The 23,103-nt window shown below is 39.2% G+C and overlaps 1 protein-coding gene across 8 annotated transcripts; it reads right to left on the bottom strand.

Moving 5' to 3' along the window:
- Positions 1-530: 530 nt before the first annotated feature.
- p4ha2 (procollagen-proline, 2-oxoglutarate 4-dioxygenase (proline 4-hydroxylase), alpha polypeptide 2) lies at positions 531-22,914 on the bottom strand. Of its 8 annotated transcripts, XR_004790284.2 has the most exons (17): positions 21,034-21,185; positions 14,095-14,194; positions 12,526-12,622; positions 11,911-12,062; positions 10,094-10,231; positions 9,282-9,521; positions 7,795-7,991; positions 6,746-6,922; positions 6,306-6,376; positions 6,000-6,099; positions 5,333-5,386; positions 4,766-4,825; positions 4,635-4,700; positions 3,928-3,996; positions 3,319-3,415; positions 1,691-2,677; positions 531-1,524 (listed from the first exon to the last, which is right to left on the bottom strand). XR_004790284.2 is itself a non-coding variant. In XM_035626687.2 (16 exons), exons 2-16 carry the CDS (start codon positions 14,174-14,176, stop codon positions 2,607-2,609), a joined length of 1,671 nt encoding a protein of 556 aa, XP_035482580.1. In that variant the 5' UTR covers positions 14,177-14,194; positions 22,528-22,914; the 3' UTR covers positions 1,933-2,606. The 8 variants fall into 8 exon arrangements, 6 of the variants coding, with proteins under 6 accessions (XP_035482580.1, XP_035482582.1, XP_035482583.1 ...); XM_035626687.2 differs by lacking the exons at positions 531-1,524; positions 21,034-21,185 and adding an exon at positions 22,528-22,914 and having other exon boundaries at positions 1,933-2,677; XM_035626689.2 differs by lacking the exons at positions 531-1,524; positions 21,034-21,185 and adding an exon at positions 22,544-22,914 and having other exon boundaries at positions 1,933-2,677.
- Positions 22,915-23,103: the final 189 nt, after the last annotated feature.

Below are 23,103 nucleotides of genomic sequence, written 5' to 3'. Positions count from 1 at the left end.
GGCCTATTAAGGGCTGTCTGAACAGCATAGCTTCACATGAGCCTGATTTATGTACACAAAAACAGTGACCATTTTAGAGACATTATCTTTAGACTTTAAGCAAATGAAAAACAAAAGAGCAGACATGCATTGACTTTACTTCCAGATTTTGATTAACACCAAACTACGCAAGTCAGAGCCATGAGCCTGTCAAATCAAGAATTGCAAACTGCAGGCAGTCACAGACAGTCCTTAATTGAATAAAATGTGAATATATTTTTTTTTAAAGCTGAAGTTCCGTGAACACTTTTGCCCTTGACACGACCTTTTCACTCAACAGAAGGACCGAGTCTATACTGTAGATGGGGATGTTTTGCTTGGATGGAGCCACTGAGCTTCAGGAAATGTTGTCAGATCTGTAATAAGGACAATTCGATTAGACTTATAAACCATGTAAAACAGTGAATGAAAGAAAAAAAGAATAAAAGGCCATTCATTGACTTTCTTGTTTAACCATCATGGAGAATGCACTCAGTGAGGCAACCATGGCATAACTTAGAAAATCTATTTAATTGTCAGGTCTGACAGGGAAGAACAACTTTGGATGCAAAAAAAACCAACATTAGTGTCATTTTAAATGACAAAATACAGCTGTTGGTCAATTGGACACAAATAGGCTTTAGTACTGCGTCGTCGGTGCTGATGGTAACTTTGGATGTTTTGTCTTTCATTTTTGTTTGAAATAACCAACAGAGAGAGGATGTTTTTCTGAGTTCAGTTCCCACATTTAATAATTAATTCAGCAAATATCAGACCACAGATTTACTTTGGATCTAAGGTGTTTTTGTAAACAGAAATTTCTGGTAAGCTGGCATCCATGGAGCCGAATCAGGGTCAATAGTTTTATTAATTTTTAAGAAAATATTTTAAACTGAAAGTACAAGTTTCGATCTTGAACTTAAATAAAAGTAAAAATACAACAGTGTATTCAAAATAATAGACAGCAAGTTTTTTTAAAAATTTAAATACAAGTGTAAATTCTGCAATTTTGCACTGTCATGAATATTCTGATATTTGAGGTTCTTATTTTTTTTAGTTTTGAAATCATATTTTCACATTTTTCTTACTCAGGTAAGAAATATTTGCTATTATTTTCAATATACGCTTGGAAATTATTAAAACGGTTACGATGGTGGGTAATTTTTGTAACACAGGGACATGCATAAAGGGGAAAAGACTAGTTTAGGTGTGGGATTTGCCGAATTTGACTCCTCAGTGTCCAGCACAGAGCACAGAGATTAGAGGGTGGGGAAGTGGGGAAACATGCCTTTCCTGAAGGCAACGTGATTGAGGGAGGTGCCCTGCCTTATTTATTGTGCTGTCCCTCCCAGTTGACACCACGCCCCCCAAAGCCAGATCAGGGTGAAATTTAAAAAAAAACAACAAATTGTTCTGAAAGCATAGACTGTAAATAAAATGGACGTATTCATCGGGTCCGGAAAATGAAGCCAATGCGGAAGTGTATCACTATCCCAGGGCGACTCACTGGTTGGAAAAATTAGAGAAAATATGAGAAAAATGAACTCTCAATTGATTTATAACGTCAGTAAACATTTTCCTGAGGAGTTTATGGTCTCAATCACTAGTTTCAAGTCTTGCAGCATTCTGTAAATTCTGGTCTCATTTAGAGTAAAATAGGATGAAAAAGCACCTTAGTGTGGATACGGCTTGATTGACTGCTGGTCCGTCCAGTCGGTGCATAGTTGCAGGTGTAGCTGGGCGCAGAGGGGATGAGCTCTCAGTCAGACCCACCCCCAGATCTACGTCCGGTTTAAAAAACAAACAAGATGGCGCTGGTCAAAACACGAAATGCGAGGCTTCAAAACCGCAGTTCACAAACCAACAGGTGACGTCACGGTGGGTTGCCACTTGAAGCGAAAAAACGGTGAAGCGTGATTTGAAACTGTTGTACATTTAAATTGAAAACTTTACATACACTTGTTGTTATTCTGAAAACACTGTCGTATTTTTCAGAGTTCAAGATCAAAACTTGAAATTTCAGTTTCAAATATTTTCACCAATTCACAAAAATATTGACCCAGGTTTGGATCCATAGGCTGCAAAAATATTTATGAACAGGTTTTCAGCTCTACTTAAGACACTAGCTGAACAACATGCAATGTGTTGATACCACAGAATTACATAGGAAATTGCAGAGGAAAATGGTTCACTACTCATGTGCTACTGATACTTGGAATATACTAAATGCCTTTAGTACAAAATGTTCTCTCTTTGAGATGGTGCATGTAGAATTGAAATAAATCAGAAAAACCTGCTCTGTCACTTCATCCTTTATGATGTAGGTGTTTTGGTTTAAGATGTAAGCTGAGGAGATCTGAGCCCCACATCCTCTCGTAAAAAAAGAAAGAAAAGAAAAAATATCATCTAGCCAGACCTCACATATCGGTGTCATAAAGGATGTGTCAATTATGTCAACAAGTTCAGGGGAGATCACTTATGTAACATTTCAAGAATATGTCTGAGCGTTACAATAATAAAATAGAAATACAGCAATGGAGAGGAAGTGTGTTAGGTTAGGTGTGTGCACGTTATATGTGAATCAGATTTCAGTCCACTTCTGTCAGGCCACAGCGTCTCCTGAACTCTTGTCCTCGCTCGTGAATCCACTTGTTTGACACTGACAAAAAAGAAAGAAAAAAGAATCTGAGGACCACAAATATGATATTACAATAACTATGTATTAAAACATACGTCGGAAGTAAAATATAACTCCCCTGTCTGGTTAGGTTACACAGCCCGTCTAAGCTGCAGTGTTCCCTCGTTCAAGTTTGAATTTATTAGGCTGAAGGTAATGTTCCAAAGGTATGCATTCAACTGAAATTAGTTTTTTTAAGTTTTTACCACATCTTATCAGAATCAGGAATTTGTAACAGTTGCTCCAGCATAGAGATATTATATGAAAAATAGAGATTAAGAAAAGTACAGAAAAATAAAAACACTGATCTACTGATGAAGTACATAACAAAGGTCTTTATTAGTATTACTTTAATTAATAACACAGCAGTGGCATGGTAATTAGATGATGTTGATTAAACGAGTGAAAAAAATAATGAACAATTAATGAATTTTATTTTTAAGAAAATTAACGGACAATCAAGAATATAATGAATAGTTTTCTATCCAAATACCTGTCATACATATCCACAATCTTAATGTACACAAACAGTGGAAAGCATTTTGATTTGCTTAATTGCAGTTATAATGCAGTTGCCCCGTTCCCCGATTCAACGTGTCAAATAAATCTCAACCACGACTCACCCCATTTACTTCCTACTAAGACAGGACAGGCTGCGTGTCTGGTTCTGTAGTCTCCCTCACCGCTCTTAAACAGATTATACCAGAACACTGCTGTCCCCTATGGAGAAATGAAAGACATGCAAAAATGATGGTAACATCTGGTAGTCATCAGAGAAGGCAAGACACGCAATGAGACAGATGCTGAAGAAAAGAAGTAGTAATAGATGACTGTAATACAGTGACAGACTTTTGGTTATGCTATTGCACAGCCTGCACCTGGGTTTCTGTCTGATGTATTCAACCCCGGCCTCTTTTGATTTTGTGCTGCCATTATTAGTGCCTCTGTGCTGTCTTTGAGACCAGTCAGAGGGAGGCAGGTGGCATCAAGGGTAAATCAACCTTTTAATACCTTAAGCAAAAACATATTATATACCCAACCCCATTCAATACAGAATAATGTCAAAAGGACCTGACATGTGAGTCATTCTGGCAGGAGAGTTCTCTACTGTCCTCTTGATGCATTGAGCCTTAAATCTGTTAAGATTAGATTATTTTTTTTCAACTGGGGAAACTAGGAGTCTAAACACACTCAGGAACATGCACAAAGAAACACACGCACACTGCTATCACCTTTCTAGGCCTGATTGCAGCTCCAAAGTCAGGGAAGACCGTGGCACCTCCCGCCTCGACGTCACTCATCTGAGGACGAAATAAAATAAAAAATACACACTGGATCAAAACTATATCTTTATTCTCTAATCAGATTCAGGTCTAAAGACAGAGTCAACATTCGTACTTGTAACTACAGTGTGGGAACATATCGTGTTCAGTTTAAAGTTGTTTTTTCAAAGAGTTTCTACATTTATCGTATAATGTAGAACATTAATCTACTCAAACACCATCCAATGCAGTGAACACTGAATTAAAGGTTTCAGGATTTAACCACAATATGTTTGTATGTATTTTTGGGTGTAAACTTATTTTGTAAGACATGGGTAAAATAAAGCGTGGCTTTTAACTCAGTATGTTCAATGGGAATGGCCAACGAAACTCTCCACAATATGCACTGGAACTGATTGACGGACAAAGTTTTTTTCCTGTCATTCATGATGGGATATTTTTCTAGCAACATTTTTAAGGGTATTCTCTCCCCATCTTGCTCCATCATATCAAGCAAAGGACTGTAAAGCCAATCATATAAAAGGCAATCAATCCAAGTCCAAGATTGAACCAGAGCTAATGCCCATGAAGCTAAAACAAAAGACAGATAGACCTTGGATGTCAGGCGACTGCCAGCCCAGGCATTCAATCAACGGCGATTGGATGCACATACTTACATAGTTCAAAAAAGTTGCCACACGATTTCCAGTGCCTAATCTTTTGAAAGCATCAGGCTCATCTTTCTATGAAGATAAAATTCAAGAGTGAAAATACATGATGAAGACACTGCACACTCGCATGTACTCACGTAGTTTAGGAAGGTGGCAAGTCTATTTCCATCGACCTGGAGGTTTGTGTCAAAAGGACGCTGCAACAGATGTATATAACGTTTAACCCATCACCAAAAAGACTCACAATAGGAGCCCGCCACTAACGGCACTAACTGCACTCAAAATAGCAAAATGACTTTTGACATTAATCATTTTTTCATCTACTACTATGAAGAGCCCCTATCGTTATTTAAGAGTATGGTCATTCATTTTGAGAGCATTATTTCTTTGTTTCATGTTCCTGCACTATCTGAAACAACAACAACAACAACAACAACAACAACAACACTCTCGAAATGAAAGACCACGCTCTTGATTAAAGAAATAAACTCCGCAAACTGCAAATCAAGGAAGAAGAAGACCCTTTGTATTATTTAAAATTAATGGTAATTCCGTAACAAAACATACATCACATGAAACTCATTGATGTTTTCCAGAAATCACTCCCAGAGAGAACTTATATCAGATTTCAAAAGTAAAAAATTATATTTCAGAAGAATGTGGGAAAAGCTGAAAGCATGTTAGTGATGTGCTGATGAACTCACCCGGGAGAAGTCATAATGTGGTTCGTACTGTCCTCCAACACCATAGTTAGCAACCTAATCAGCATGTGACAGAGATGACGTATATATTAAACCATTAGATATGGATATTCATATTATTTAATCTGTTTATTTTGAGGTCATTCATGCGATTTGAACTCAAATTAAATTAAATAAAGACTCCAGAAATGGGCAAAAATAGTTTGTAGATACAGCTAGAGTCTAATCTGTGATAGACGGTACAGGTTAAATTGAGTTATTGATGCATTCCTTAGCAGAACTCAGAACAGTCTAATCAATGGAAACTATACTTTGGCAGAAAGTAGTAGTCATCATTGTGGCGAGTGTGAGTGTGATATTGTCTTTGGACTTTGACATGCTAGATGAAGCTAAAACATCTTAATCAATTTATACAGCTTCTATAAGCAAGATCCTGTGGTAAAAATAAATAAAAAATCCACATTCTTTTCTCACTTATTTTGCTCGATTGGCATATTTTATCCAACTCCTTGTTTTAGACACACTGGTCTCAGACACATTATTCCATCACTATAATCAGTGTTATTTTCCATAAATATAACTGTACGAATATAACTTTCATTAGAAAATTTAATTTCTGTGTAATATGGGACACGATGACGTAGTTATTCAATGTAGTTCTGTTGATTACCTGAAGTAACTCTGCAGTGTCGACTGTAAGGCCTGTGATGTCTTGTATTCTCAGATTGACTCTGTCAACAACTGGATCATCCTCCCCTTCCAACCAGGCACTGAAAAAAAATTTGTACATGTGAGTCTGGAGAACAAGTGTAAATAATTAAAAAATGTAATATTTGTATTTAAAAAAGGAGTTCCAGGATCCCCCAAACCCATCCTTCAAAAAACCTCACCCCCAAACCAAAACAGTCAAAGGTTGGAGTAGCTTCATTTACACATAAAATTATATAAACAGTAAAAACTGATAAAATTGAGTTACCTTTTTGATACTCTGTAGTTGGCTGTGGTCAGGATGCCTGTTTTGGGATCACGGACGGTAGCTCTGGCAAGCTAAAAAAAACAAAAAAACAACCCAGATAGATGAAGGAATGGGGTTTTTGAAACTCTGTTCCACGAAAATACTGTAAGTTACTTTTATTATTATCGATCTTTATGTGTAATATTATTTTTAGATTATAATATTTTTCTCCAAGAGAAGAGTTTGTATATACCCAGACTGCAAAAAATGATTTCACTGTATAATTATGGATTTTGAAGGTGAAAGAAATTTCCTGAACCGGTACCTGATATAATAAATTTGTTAATGGATTAACCAAAAATTTTGTTGGAGTTAGGCTGCATATAAACTTGATATAAACAAATATATCTCCATAAGATAGTGTGCATTGATAATCATTTATTATTTGATTTTCATCTAACCCTGGGTTTAGCCAGCTCCTTGATCTTCTCAATCTCCTCGTGTGACAGGACATCAAGGTAGCGCACGATGTGGGGGCTGTCCCACTCATCCTCCTCCTTCATGGGTTTCAGCAGGAGACGAGGATTACCTTTACCATCCTGGTAGCGACAGGACAAACGGCTGCGCCTTGCTTCGGTCTGGTAAAATATATAGGATAAGCAGGAAAAATTAAACAGAATAGTCACATTTTTGTAATTTGAACCAACGTTACGAGCAGGGGGAAATAATTATAGTGAAGAATGCATTCATTTGCTTTCAAGAGTTGAAATCATATTTTTTTTTTGCTGCCCCCTGCTGGCAAAATATAATTTCACAAGATGAAGGGTAAGCATTATTTCAGAAGTGTGGGGAACAGGTTGTGCACGAGTAGGACTATTTTTCTTTAATGGTTTATTGAAAGAGACTCTCTTATTTGATTGTGCCTCTCTAAACAGCTAAGGAACCAAAACAAACAACCACACATCTTGTGTGGCATTGTTGCAAGAAAATAATATAGACAAAAATAATTAGATTGCTAAATAACACCACAAACATTGGGCGGCTGTGGCTCAGGAGGTAAAGACGATCGCCCACTAACCAGAAATGTTCTTCATCAACACGTTGAAACAAGTAGTTTTGTGAATTTATAAGTTTTATTGAAAATAACTATGATTACTAAATAATTACTAATCCCGTGGTCAGAATGACTTGCACCACTGGCGGCCATGAAGATTAGTGATTGGTATGGTTCACCAATGACAAACATCCTGAACTAAGTCATGTGATCTAGAAACAAATACCACATCAGACCTTTGATAAGTGATAACTTGATTGGCTGAAACACTTCCTTCTGTATTCTCATGAAAATAAAAATTAACTGAAGCAGAGGATCAAAGTATCTAGTGCTTTGGAATTTTATTTGGCTAAATCAGATATGTACAATACAATCAAATACTGTGACTGCTTCTCTGCTACAGGTCTTTACGTTACATTTAATCCCCAACATGTCTTTATTTGTCTAATGTCTCACCATTTGAAGCCCCTCTCCTCTGCAGAGCGCCTCATAGGCCTCTCTCTCTGGGAGATGGTCTTGTGGTCTGCTGTAGGTTCCCAGCTGGATGGGCTCCTCAGAGGGAGGCTGGTAGGTCTGGTTCTGCTCATTGAGCTGCTTGAACAGCAACCGCTCGTAATAGCGGAGGTTTCCTCCTGCCCTCTGGTGGCTGGGTTCTGTCAGTACAACAAAATGTGGTTGGTGGCTCACATCTCAACTGAGAGGCAGACTAACCTGTCGCGCTGAAGGAACAAGTGATTACTTTTAGTTTACAGTAAAATGATTTTTAATTTGAACTTTAACTTGTTCAAATTGTTTAAAATGTCTCTCCACAGTAGCAGTTTCCATTTATAGTTGCAGGGAACTTGAACTTTCAACTCAGTCACAATTTACTCTGTCCTCAGTGGTGGAAAGTAAATAAGTACATGTACTCAATATATCTCTTAAATAACCTATATTAGAGTTTGAGTGATCAGTTTTACTTTACACTTATACTCCACTGGAATTACTCCATTACATTTATTTAACAAATATAGTCACTAGTAACTTTACTGATCAAAACAAAACATTTGATAATTTAATAAAGATCCATACTTTATAATCTTATCCTATAATCCTATTAGTAATATCCATTGTTCTGTCTCTGTCTACTTTGTGTCACTATTGTTTGTCATATGTTTTAACCAACAGAAAAAAAAGGAATATGTCAACATTTTGGAAAACGCACATGTTCACTGTTGTGCTCAGTAAGATGAGACGATTTATGCCACTCTCGTACTTATGTCTGCTACATCTGCTCTGCCTCTATTCATTTCACTTGACAAGTAAACAAGGACACCACAGCTTTCAAAAAAGATGGCCTGCAGCTGTCAACGCAGCTCTTGATGCGGAGACTAAAATAACAGTAACAAACCACCGGCCCTTACTCTGCAAGGACTACACCCTACTGCTCTGCCAACCACCGCAGTGAGAAGAGGGTGGACTGTTGTGATTAGTAAAACGGCAAGAAGACAACCCATTAATTACCCCACTGCGGAGGACTGGGGTTACATCGGTCAGCTAAGGGGTGTCCGTAAGTGTTATGGGAGGCAACTGAAAAACTCACCAGTGCTCTTTAATTACATTTAAAATGCGCTTATTTTTATTTATTTTTTAGTTTCGAAAGAATTTAGAACCTGAACCCATTCACCCTTCATTTAAAGTAAAAAGGAAGCCAAATAATGAGGCTCATGCTGAGATAAAAGATTATGAGATTACAGGCCCTACTGTATTTTACACCCCGTGTAAAGAGGCGCCAAGTGCATTGTGTCTTTGCTAGTCTCAGACTCAAGCAGTTTTCATTTCCCCTTCCAGCACCAGGGAGCGCCCACACCATATGCTTACACCTATAATTTAGAGCCCTATGAGTAATGAGTATTAGTGTGCACACTTATTCGAGCTTACACTTGCCTATGCTGCAACCTTACCAATGGCCACGAGCCGGCGTGTCAGCTCAATGGCCCGAGGCAGGTCTCCCATTTGGTAGACGGAGTAGCTGAGGTAGTCCAAAATGTCCGCCTTGGAAACCTCCGCTTCCTCGCCAGCGTCCAGCTGCTTTAAGGACTGCTGCATCCACAGCACAGCATGATAATAGTCTGCATCGTTGTAAGCAGTCTTCCCCATGTCGAAGCAGTCGTCCACCGTCAACAAGGCATTGGAGTGCATACCTGGGGAAGGATTCACTGACTTTAAATACCATTTCATGCTTGTCATGGGTCCAAATCAATGCCACTGGAATGAGACTGCAATTCAAACATAGTAACTACACTTCAAGAGCATCTCGTGACAATTTATTATTACTTTTCATTTCAACGAATTGGGTGTCTCCTTGTAGTATAAAACAAGACCATGCTGAGGCAGTACTGCATGCCCTTGAGGGTCTGTGAATAGTTCAGTGATTATACCCTTGACCAGATACAGAGTTAATCTTCAATCAAGCAGTGTCCGAGAACCAAAGTAAAAACTCTAAAATAACCATATATTTAACTCCAGCCCCACCTTAAACTGAGAGTAATGGTAACTTTGAACTCAAAGCCAAACTCTTGAAGAAGTGAAGACTAGTCACCATGACATCATTCCGTCCAAAACTCAAATTGGTTTTCACAAGAAGCAAAATTACGAACACAAAAAAATCCCAACATGTGGGTTTAGTTTGGCTTCTTTCTTTTGCAAATTTACGCACGCTATCCCTTTCTAGTATATTCATAATTAAGATAATAACTGCCCAATATTAATTTACCTGGCAGCTTTCCTCTTGAGAAGGCCTCGGAATCCAGTTGGTACGTGTCCTGAAGACGCATCAACGCCTTGGCTGCACCCGTCTGATCCTCCTCATCTGGGAAAAACTGTCTGTGTATGGACATGTTGGAAATGAACTCTGAGGACAAAGTAGAAAAAAATCACATTGATTACATTGATTCATTACAAAATCAATGTAATGAATCACCAAATAAACTAAATGGGCTTAGCAACTTTAGTGCTGTCCACTAAATGGACAACACCATGAATGCATCACAATCACATACGTTTCAGATATATTACTCAATGGTACAAAACAGTGGTGATTCAATTGACGATTGATGGTGTGTTTTTGATTCCTGAGGAAAATCTGACATTTATGAAAACAAACATAATGAAAAAAAGCAAACTAGTCTTAAACTCTTTTGATTCATTTTATTTCCACTCTTTATTCCTTTTACTAAGAACAATATATTTTGCAATGATTCTCCCCACATTGGGTCAATTTCCATCGTACTTTGAAGTGAAAAATAATTGATAGTGATCTTACTTGATCTAATTTCAGAACCATTAAATAATAAAACTGCAAATCACCCTGTTACTTGTCACTGTCCTTTTTCTTTGTAGTTATATTCTCCTTTCCTCTGTGTCTGCAGCAACAATTATGAATGAAAGCAAAGCAAGCTAATCAATAACTAATTTACCAAATACACCTGGTTTTATGTTGCTTCCTTTTCCCCTACCGAGCCGGGTCGTATCAATGATCAGCAAAGTCAGCACAAACTTTAATCCCGCAGACTTTCTGTAAATAATTCTGCTTCTGTTCTGACGTCAGACAGACGTCTGAATGACCTTGTCACCTTGTGAGGCTAATGATGACTTGTCATTACTATGCATTGGAGAAATGTTGTCATATGTGTTCCCTCATATTCTTTATTCATATCAGATGTCACCATCTGCTGCTCAGTATAGCCAGAAACTCCCAAGGGCAGACGTGAAATGTGTGTTAATTCGTTTTTATGATTTGTATGTGCTTATTCAGAGGTGGCATCTTTTAATCTAAATACCTGAGCTCATATAATTATCATGTTTGATTGGCAAAAGTCCAAATTCCATCACTCATTTTTTTTTTTTTTTTGAAGTTGCTTGACTGATTTGATGTGAATACATCAGTCTTGCCCAGGCATGAAGACAAAAAGAAGAAAAATTTAAATAATAAAAAACATTGAATTGAATCAAAATACAGCTCAACTTCTATCTACTTAAGTTTAAAAACTTAACATCCAGTCTCTCTACTCTCCGTCTCTCTCTCTCATGGCCACGTATACAGATTTACTTGTACACTCATGCTCAATTTATCTGCCTCACACAGATATGGACCCACGTCACACACACACACACACACACACACGGAGAGCAGAGTCAAAACATGCAGAGATGAGGACCAACTGCTGCAGCTACAACTTGACAGCCTCAGTTTTCCCTCCGTTCAGCAGAAACTTACACTCTGCAGTCCAAGCTGTAATCACTCTGCTCACATCCGCACTGCATTTCTTAAAATTTTATTTGACTCTGACCATTCGCTCTCTGCTCATGCGGAAAGAAGTCCCACAGAAAAAGTGATAAATGCTGCCCTTTCAGATGCACTTTCCAACCCGAAGCGATATTTTAAGGTGGAATGAATGCAACGTCAGGCAAACAGACGCCGATCCAGTCGAGGCAGCATAAAACTGATGCAAAAGCATATCTGACAGGATTGAAATTAGCAAAATTTACTGCCCCTTCAAGAAAACACTGTTATGGGGGGATTTTCCTCACCTTCAGCAGGGTTCTGCAGCACCAGGCTCTCCAGTTCAGACCACTCTGTGTTGAGCCTCTTCATCAGTTTGTAGGCGTTGACTGGGTGGGCGAGGTAGCCCTCTGGGTCAGAGGTGGACACTCTGGTCAGAGCGTCCAGTTTGTTGGCCCAGCTAAGAGACAAGACAAACCAATCAAATAAAAGATGTTACAGCTCTTGGGATCCGGATCTACAGAGGGATCGGGATCTACGAATATTTTGAAGGTCATAGTAAATACACAAAGAAAATAAAGTTCGGTTTCACAAATATGTATTCATTTTCAGACTGTTTTTTACTTTTTTTTAATGGAACATATTCGGGCCAAAAAGTTAATCTAAAATGAAACCTGAAGGGGAAAAATCCCCCATTTGGTGCAACTGCATCTGAAACATGCCAAGGGGTCCGAAGCAGACACTGGAGTCACTAAGTTTGGTTTAATCTTAAACAATGGATGTATTGCTTTTATAAGATTATCATATGCTTTGTATGTAAAATATTCATTTGAAAAGTACACAGCAGCATAATTCCCTCAGTAATACTGTGGAGTAGAAGCATGGGGGGTCGTTTTCGAAATATCTTGGTGGGAAGACTTTACCTTTTCACGGCAGCAAGCTTGAATTCTTCTGCTTTGATGTACTCCCTCAGAGATTGCACCAGCTCCTTTTCTGTGTAGATCAGGTCTGTCATTTGGCCTGCAGACAGACAGAGAGACAGAGAGACAGACAGTGTTGAAAAAAGAAAATTCATGTTTAGTATTTGCTTGGAAAATTTGACAGTTTTTTCTTATTGAAAGCTTCATTCACCTGTGTTTTTATCTTGATTTATCTAATCACAAAATTTCCCAGTGGGAGCATTTCTGTTGCTGTTCTTTGCTTTAAAAACCTATAAAATGTATTTTGGTAGAACTTTTTGCCTCAGCCACAAACTGTGGAGCTCTGATTGTATGTTCTTCCACGAGGAGATGGTCGGGGGAGGACTGTGCATAGTAAACAACTGCATGGAAATGTTTGAGCATGGTTAATTCCCTGAGTTGGCTGGGGGAAGAAGAATAATGGAACACTTTCATTGTTTTTGCATGCAGCTGGAGTAACTGACCAGCCAAGTGCAGTAAATCATTGTGATTTTAGGGACTGTTTAACTCATGAGGTGCAGCCTGTTGACTGATGTGATGCATCTGCTTTATATCAAAAGCAGCATGTGTAAATTAGTGAGATCTTCTCATATTTATGAAAGGAGGTATTTGCACAAATGGCACAGTAACTGTTTATGGGGGAGGTTGCGGGCTTTTTGTTGTCTCTTTTGAATTGGGGACATTTTAATCTTGTGCCTGCAGAGATCATGTTGTGTTTGAGCACTGCGCACAACATTAAACCATTTTCTCTCAGATTTGGAAAAACAGGAATGAGTGGACCACAATAATCTATCCTATAATTCATTGTATTGAGTTATGGCCAAAACCATATTTTGTGACATCGACATTTGACCACCGTACTCTTATCATTTTTGTGTGAAAGTGAACGTTTGTGTAGAATTTTAAGGAATTCCAAATTCTTATCAGTTTATCCTTGATTCCAAGGGGACATTTATGCCAGGTGTAATGGAATTCCTGTCCTGGATTCTTCCTAATATATTGTGTTCAAAGCTGAAGAAATTCCCTTAAAGACATAGCTGAAAAAAATCCCGTTCTCAAGAATGGGATGGATGGATGAACAGCAGGACAACCCGAAAACATAGTGACACATAAAAGCTAAATGTTTATAATTGTTGACCATTATGTGGCAGTAACCACATAAGATAGCATATAAAGCCAAAAGTGTCTAAGTTTGCAGAGGAATCTATATAAAGATAAAAAGACAACACTTAGAAGCTTGTAAATCCATTCTGACTGTACCTTCTATACAGAGGACAATCTAAAAATAAAAAAATTAAATATACATATATTCATAAATGGATGGAAGGCTTGTGGAGTATTATAGCTCTCAGGGCGACCTTCAAGGATTTTGTAAACTGTCTTGTGAGTTTAATATACATAACAATAATCAGTAAAGAAATACATTTTTTTTTGCAAAATAAATCGAGGCAGCAAACGTAAGCTGGAAGGAGACTAATTGTAAATCTTAATTAACCAAAAATAACAAGGGGAGAAAAAACAACAACAACCTACCAATGGAGGTGAAGATCTCCGCCTGTGTGGACCAGCAGCAGCTGAGCAGAGTCCAGCAGATGAAAAACACGGATTTCCTCATTCTGTCTTTTTCAATAACCTGCAATGAGAAACATCACCACATCTTGTCACAAGAGATTCATACAATCTAGGATAAGTTTCACCTCCTCCCAGGCAATTTAACAAACTGTGCAAAGGGGAAATCAAAAAAGTGCGTGTTAGTCCTTGCTAACATATTGCTCTGTAACAACAGGATAAGTTGTAAAAGGCTAAGGTCCAGCTGTGATCACTTGTCCAACCATGATTTGCTCTGTGCTTTGCTTTCATATTGGCTATGAATGGCTGACAAACAGTATTTTGATCACAAAAATGATCCCTCTTAATTTGAAATACATGTATAAAACAGCATTACACCCTGACATTAGCCCTGTGTGCAGCGATGCTGGTTTTCCATATCAAATTAATGGATGGTCTAACAAAATTCAAAGTTTCCAGTAGGCTTCCTATGAGTGAGTCACTAATGTCTGCATTAGTCTGCAGCCCAGCTCCAATTATGAAAGAATAATAAGAGGACAGTGTGGAAAATGAATAATGTTTTTTGTAATAAAACATTCAGTTTCCACATTGCAGGGATAATACCTTGCAACCGCAGGTATATATCAACACAATTTATTATTTCTTTGCATAATAAAATCACAAAGCACGTTGAAACATCTGCTTCGTGTAAGGTTGGTACAAGTTCATCGTTTTCACTGGTCGAGTCAGGAGTTCAACATGACAAATGTTCATGACTAAATACCGAACAGACATTTAAAGTTTTAACACTAATCAGTCAGCTGCAATCCTCGGCAGTCAGTTCCACTTCACACAGCTGCCAATTTGTTTCTGGTTTTAGTTTGACTTTCTTGTCAGAATCTGCCACATTGCCTTCACAAACATTCATCCTTTCACATGAGTGATTTGTGTTATCTAGGGTGAAAGGCAGAGCCAAAAACGGGGCCCAGAGGGCTGAAGGAGGAAGACAACATAATGATGTATCACCTGGCAGAAACTCCCAGCTCTCAGTCCAGCACCGACACCAGCTTTGTTTGGGGATTTTAGGTGTAAAGTGACACTGCTCCACTTTCTCAGTTTAGGATTCTGTCTAATTCCACTTTATCACATCACTTCACAGTAATGACAGCATGCCGTGCATACCGCCAAAATGCAAGCGCATGCATGGTGTCATCAGTATCTGCCTCAGTATGTAATCAAAGGCTTACTGGAGCAGAATAGCGGCACCTTAATTGTCAGTGCATTAATAACGTGGTGAAGACTCTGCTGCTCCAGGTGAACTTTCACTCACTTGACTGACAAAAGGCAAGTCGACTTTCTATCGTGGCTAAAATAGGTTATGACTAAGTTAATGCATCAAGCGAAAACATTTAGTTTGGGCTTTAGGACACTGTGGCACCCAACATGACGAATGACATTCCCAGGAAAAAAATGTCAGTGTTCGTGCTTCAGGGAACAAGGTTGCAAAAACAGCAATTCTGCCAGTACCAATCACATTATCAGAGGTCACTGGCTCCTTTGTAAAGTCCTTAGTAAAACCAACATTGGAGGAAGGTATAATTTCATTTATTTGTGACGAATGGATGCTTGTGATGAGGCAAACATCCAACACAACTGCACCACATGGTAACAATAACATGTCCTATTGGCGAAGGGCTGGAAATGGCTTTAAAACAAACAGCAAGTTACTGTGAATTCTTATTTCACTTTCCACTGTGTTTCAGTCTTGCAAGTCTAGTATGAAATCTGGGTTGTTGTTTTTATTAAACCATCTTATGAATCTTAAGAGCAGAAAGAATGACTTGGTTTTCTAAATTGTCACATTTCTTATGCGTCGACTTTCAGCATTTTTGCTGGACTATACCACAGTGGGTGCGAGAGTCTGGGTCAGCGCCTGTATATTTAAACATTCCAGAAAAACGACTGGACCAAAATTCGCACACCAAACACATATTTGGTGTTAGTTTGGGGCTTTTGGACTAAAAGCACTTTGTCAATTTTTGTCAAAGTCACCTCTGTCCTCCATGGGGCAGAAGAGCTGCAGAGCTGTCCTAACTTGTTGGGAGTTGCCAGGCAGGTATGACAGGCAAAAATACTCACGTACTCCACAGACGTGGAAACACAGAACGCTATATTTTAAGTCAAATCTTGCCTCTTTGTGGGTGAATAGATTCAAGCTGCTTTTCATCAATTATGTGGCGATACTTATTTCATATTCTAAAATGTGTCAAAATGGGCAAAATTAAAACTCCTATGTCGGGCATGCTTAATTTTCTACCACCTAACACAATGATTATACACGTGTGACCGTTGGGGTCAGTCGGCTTCCGTGGACAAGGTGCTCGGATGGGGCTCGACCATGGAAGCAAAACATCAGTGGGAAATGAATGCTTTAATTATCTATATTTTCATTTAATTATCACATTTGGCTTTTCCTACACAATGAACGAAAAATATCTCCCTACTAATAAGTTTGAGTTTCCCACATGTGACCTAGGAGTACTTCTAATCCCCAGATAACTATAAGCACAGTCCTTAACTACAGTGAAACAACCAAGTCTCTTTTGGCTTGTAATTTGCAGCCAGTGCAATTGCCCAGACCAAACACAGTGTTGCCTGTTGTTGCAGGCAGTAACACCCATGTCACATTCCTGGAAAGGTGCCTGTTACATTAACTACCCAACATTCCCCAGTCTTGACCGCTTGCCTGGCAGCTCTGGCATTACGGAGGAGAGGGCAGGACAGGATATGATACTGCAGGTCATGAACTGGCAGAACAGGACAGGTGTAATATAACAGAAATGTCAGAAATGAGAAAAACTCCCTGGTGATGCTTTTTCCCCCTCAGAGAATCAGATTTTTTTGGTCTTTTTTTTAAACCACTACCTGAACTGAATGATGATGACAACCCACAGGATCTCTGCTCTTTTCTAACAAAATATCAAATTTTTCCAGGCATTTTTTTTCTCTCTATACGTGGATGGAGGTGTGGCTCCACTGGAGATAAGGATCCAGAGAAACATACTCTTGCAAAGCAATCGGGATCCTAGGTCTGTAATGGGGAACGGGTGCAAAAGATTACTCAGGGAATAATAACTCCAACATCTGTTGTAGTCTTGTTCTTCTGTTTTGCTGCAGGCGCACTCAACAACAAATCCCCAAAGAGAAACATGGCCGGTCCGAGTAGCAGCTGCCCTGGCACACGCAAGGGCCAACTGCATGTGGAAGGTCTTAATATACATCTTGTTATTTATGTTTTGAGGGAAAACACTTTTAAAACATAAGTCGAAACAAAAGGATAAAATCAATTTCAGAAAAACACACATTTTGAAAAATATAATTTTAGAACAGATGCTAACTAGAGTTATTGCCAAGGGGCAAAATGTACAGGGAACAGGAGAGTGTCGTCAAGACAACTGAAGCAATAGTTAAAAATTGTTGCACAAAACCTATTTCAAAGTTGTTGTTTTTAGGAATTCAATAATTATAGGATAAAGGTTTTTTAATTTTCACAAACTAAACTTGCCGTTCAGAATCAAATATATAGGATATAGTTTATGACTAAGAAGTGGGGTGCTGGTGAAAAAAAATTAACATAAAACAAGGACATTGAAAAGGATGAGACAATCGGAGACAGAGGTCAAGGTTGGACTGCAGCTTGGTTTTACTGGAAAATTAATCTGATTCAATCAGAACAAAAACATGTCATCATGTCCCTGTTCACCCACAAGTGGTTCCAAGAAGAGAACATTGAACTATTCAACTCACACAGTTGACAGAGCTCAACTTTCAAATTCACAATGGCTTTTCAACAAAGGCCGTTGCAAAGAGCAGTATTTACCTGCTTGGTGTTTTTATTTGTGGCCTGCAGAGGTATCATTGCACTTCACAGTGTCTCTACATCACATTCGAGCAGCGAAGGCCAAATTCCAGGTAAGAGGAGCATGAAAGCAGCCATCTACAGCTGGATAACTAAGAATTTGGAGCTTGACAATCAGATGAACAATACACTGAACATGTATTGTTGAACAGGACTAGTATGTCTCCTTTAAGCCACCGCCAATTTACAGACATCATTATCATGCTAACACGTGTGTGAAGAGAGATACACACATTTTATATAAATGCCACATACATTATGTGAACAATGCTGAATGCTCAGACAATCACTGCCCGTCAGTCTAGATCTCACTCCAGCAAAGAAAACCCTATTTCAAAATCTAAATTAAAAAACACTTTATTATTATTTACTATTTATTATTGCTTCACTCTTCTAAATTTACACTATAGGAAGAATAACAATATTTTCCTACTCAAGATTGTAGGCTACACTGGCTGTATCATGACACTTTCATAAATGATTTGATAAGAGAAAAGAAGTACTAAGTCCTTTGGGCGATGTAGTGTTGAAATGTCTGTTGTGTCTTTCACTTCCTCTACACGTCACAAGGGGAGAACAATTGCAAAACTTTATACAGTCATCCAGCCAACCAATGGAAATAATACTTGGGTATTTGATTGTTTCCCAGCTCTGACACAATAGATGTGTGCATTTTTCCACAACCTTTTAGCTGACCCTGTGCATAAGACGATATCAGGAAGGAAGGACAGCGTGGTAAATCTATTGATTGTGCAAAACATTGACAAAAGATCCACACCAGATTTCTGAGGACCACATGCGCTTGATGAAAAAAAACTAATCATTAAAAATGTGTTATGTTATATGATCAACTAACCATCCTGATGTAGCAGCCACAATAGCCAACAGGTTGATCTCTACCTGGAAGAAGAGTTGTTCACACCGCACAGTCCCTGTTCTCACATCAGGACTCATTTCAGACCAAAAGATGCATGTATTAGTTTAAAATTAGCAAATATCCATATGGACACAAACACAAGTCAAAAAGGTCAAAACGACCAAAACGGCCAAATCGACCATTTTCTAAAATGTGAAAGAGTGTTCAACCTCTATCCACTTACAGCCACTCACTCTCCTGGAATGTAAACACTGGGGGCTCATATAAATAATTTTAAATAAACAATAAAAAAAATAATGTTGTGATAAACACAAATCTCCAAGACATTTAGATAAGTGTTGCTTCAATATTTAGGATAGAAAGAGACAAACTGACTGGACACAGGCTTCAGCATACACAAGGAAAAGATGATGATCAGGCAGCGACAGGGAGAGATTCTCTTTCAATATTTTCTTAATAAATCTGCACTACGTTTCCACCCGTATGTCGCACATCACCATCCCCTGACTCTGCACTCCGCCTGCCTCCACGACCTAATTACTGCTGACAGATTCATGACGTCCCTCCATTTGTTACCTGCTTACAGCTAAACACGATCCGATGGCTGCCATCTACAAAACTGTGCTACGTATAAATCCCTGCAGGGCGTCATTCACCCGCTGTGCCTATACAAAGCACATTATAGTGGGACTGTGTGACAGTGAAATGTCGTACTATTTCCCCAAGGAGGGACGAAGCCAGTGTGTTTTCTTATCAACAGTTGCAGCCCTGGTATAAATTCCCATCAGCTCTTGTAATATTAAAACGATCATGGAAATGTATTTGACGTAAGCTTCCGAGGGAATGAGATACTCCGTCATTTGACAGTGAGTTCATGTTGGTTTACATCTTTTAAAGCTAAAATATGGAAACATTTGACGGCTCTCAATTCTGTAAAAGGATAGCTCTTACATGATACTCAACTGATGTTTTTTTTAGGAATTTTAGACGGTAAGTCGTGCACTGCTAAACATTTGATGATGTTGCCTTGAGCAGCAGGACATCTCAGACTGTGATGAAGATATTATATAGATTTAAAGGAGCCATCCAGTAAATGGTGTCATTCAAATTCGCTCACAGCAATAAAGATTAATGAAAAAATATATATGTATCATCAGCCACATCTTCCAGACGCAGTGCAATCATTAGGTTACTCCAGACAATCCACACGTTACTTTAAACACACTTTTCAGTGAGGTTACTTATCTGGAAATGCATGTATAATATTTTTATACATTTGAATAAACAATAATCAAATGCAGAGACATATATTTAACAATATGTGAATGAGTAGTTACATTTACACAGTCTTACAGTTACAAGCAGCCCTTTGAGGGCAAAATAATGCTGATGGCCCAGGGTGGAAATGAGTTTGACACCCCTGTGGTAGAAAGTATAGTTCCCAAAAGTTCCCAGTCTTGTCAAACTGTAAATCTGACATTTTCTCAAATGAAGTTGAGTAAAATATGACAATGAGCACCAGCAAGACTGTGAGCCTTGTGTTTGCTCATCATCCTCCTCCTCCTCCTCCTCTGGCCAGCAGCCGCGCCGGTGACGTCAGTTTCTAGAACTTCCCAACACTTGAAGCGCTTCGACGTCCTGCGCCGCGCACGTGCACAGATTCATATCCACTGCGCCAAAACGCACACGCGCGCGCGTCGGTGTCGCTACACAGAGAGAGACATAAACTATGTCGTGCGAGGAGGCGGCGGCGGCGGCGACGACGACGACGGGGGTGACGGGGTTTGCCTCACAAAAAAAAAAGAAGTTTCAAAACTTTCTCCCGTTGCCTCTGTGAAAACATCGTGAACCGCGGCGGCTGCTGCCGCTGACTCGCCGAGCAGCAGGCAACATGTCGGGCATAAACACGGACCTCGCGGAAGAACATGCTCGTTGGTACTTTACCTCGCTGGCGCCTCACATCTCTAGTGACACTCTTGCTGTCCAAAAAATGAATTTTAAAAAACCCAAAACCTGTTGGACCCAGTTATTGACAACCGTTCCAGCATGTTCGACAGACCCCGCTCAGCCGCCTCCAGTGATGTACAGCAGCGAGGCTAATAACGCGCACCGTTTGACGTTATCTTACCTTTATTCTATCGGGTTTTTTTTTTTTTTTTAAATAGTAACGTCACACTTTGGTGCGTGGACCCAGTTTCGCTTGGCACCCCCGGGGTTATGAGCAGGACAGAGAGAGGGGCTTCGGTTCAGCTGCTGCCACGTACAGAACCGCCTGCAGGACGGACCGTAATAGCCGGAAGAAACGCGCAGAGACATTCCTCACTGGGCTCTCGTTGCGTTGCGTTCAAGTGCACCTCATGAATGTATGTCTTTCCAGTTATACTTTAAAGGGATAGTTCGGCGATTTTTAAGTACGCTACTTCCATTTCCCCTCCAAACTCCATTAAATGACATCGCTGATCACCATCTCCATAAGGTTACATATAAACTATGCATCAGTAACTCATACAAGCCCACTTCAAAATCACTGAACTATCCCTTTAAACATTTGACTCTGCACTCAAGAAACAAAATTACACAGCCAAAATTTATTTTTGTATATCATCAAGCACAAGTGGTGCAATGTTAAAAAAATTGAATAAAAAATAATACTGGACATAAAAAGATACAGGTCATTGGTAGTTGAGCCTATGATGAAATTAAAGCACACGTGAAAGAAATGTTTTTTGGACTTTAATCAAGTTGCACATGAAAGCTTATTTTAACAATGTTTCACCTTCCATGATACAACTCCTATGGATGTTGTTTTTGTGACAAGACTGGAACTATGGGAACAAAATGATTCCTGAGTATCAAAATGTCTTTTTTATTAATATTTACGCGTATTTTGTGTAAAACCATAGCAACCAAAGACTAGTGAAAAGGGAGAAGAAAAAGGGGGGGTGGGCATGGGAGGGAAGACATGGATGTATTTTCGTTCATGCTATTCTTCAATCTGTTACTGTATTTACGGTAATATAAACCATGCAGTTTGTCACGTTTACAGTTTGATGCTGGGTTTCCAGGGCTTGTTCTCAAAATGGCCTGAACACCAGGTGGTTCAGAAGTAAGGTGGAGAAAATCTTGAAAAATAGTTGTTCAAAACATTTTGAAATCAGATTACATCACGTAATCCAGCCTTCAGCATGTGTTTTTTAAGTGGGATACTCCTGATCCAAAGCACGATTCAAGATTATCCTGATCCCAGTAGAAGGGAGGATTCATGGATTCCATGAACAAAATGCAATAGAACTTAAAAATTGGTCAAATAATACAAACTCTGTATTATGTATTCATATTTTGCATTTGATCAGTTTAACCCAGGCGCCAGGATTTTGTCCAGTGCTTTTGCTTTGTAGTTGCTATATGACAGCATGGAATTTCACCAAAATAGAGGCTGATGCTGTAATTATGAAGAGAACTCATACTAGCAACAACAGTATGTGAGCTTTATATCACAAAGGGAAATTGCAGCAATAACTGCAACAATAACTCCAGACACCTATTATTTCGCCGGAACAGAATCTATCAGCATGTCTCTTTCTGAACTGTACCTACAATTTTAGAAAAGTAGCCTACTTACTTTATCTGTTGCTCACCAATGTTTGGATGCCGTGTTGTACCTGGAGCTGCACCGGTTGGGAGAACGTGGAGGACCCGGGCTATCGAAGAAGGGGGACGCCGCCGGCGCGCTCCCGTTAGCAGAGATGTTTTTAGCGGGCTACTTCTCCATTCGCGAACCGTTGCCATCGTGTTTCACTGGGCGCTAGCTGAACTTAGAGCTAATTGTGTGCTAGCTTGTTGACATCCAAGCTTAGCGGCAGCGCCTCCTCACAACTTTGAGGAGGGAAAAAAAAAAGTTGTGATGTGTGCGATGACAATGAAACACCATTTAGTTTGAGATTCTGTGTGTATTTATTGAATAAATGTCGAGCAACTTCGTTCAGGTCATTTCCAGGTGTCGTCCCGACTTCCGTCTTTCAAACCATCCAAATAATGCGGATGTAACGGCTTTTGATTCGCTCGGTGAAAAAAAACTAACCAATCAGAATTAAGTTCATTGCTGTTGTCAGGTAGGAGCGCAGTAAAAAGTACGTCAAATGGAGGCCAACTGACTCTGACTTCTCGACCAATCACGGAGCCGATAGCTACTCTCAGC

This window comes from Scophthalmus maximus, chromosome 2 (assembly GCF_022379125.1).
Source record: "Scophthalmus maximus strain ysfricsl-2021 chromosome 2, ASM2237912v1, whole genome shotgun sequence".
NCBI classification, from domain to species: Eukaryota; Metazoa; Chordata; class Actinopteri; order Pleuronectiformes; family Scophthalmidae; genus Scophthalmus; species Scophthalmus maximus.
Note: the sequence above shows the minus strand (reverse complement) of the source record. Positions and strands in the feature narration are given on the sequence as shown.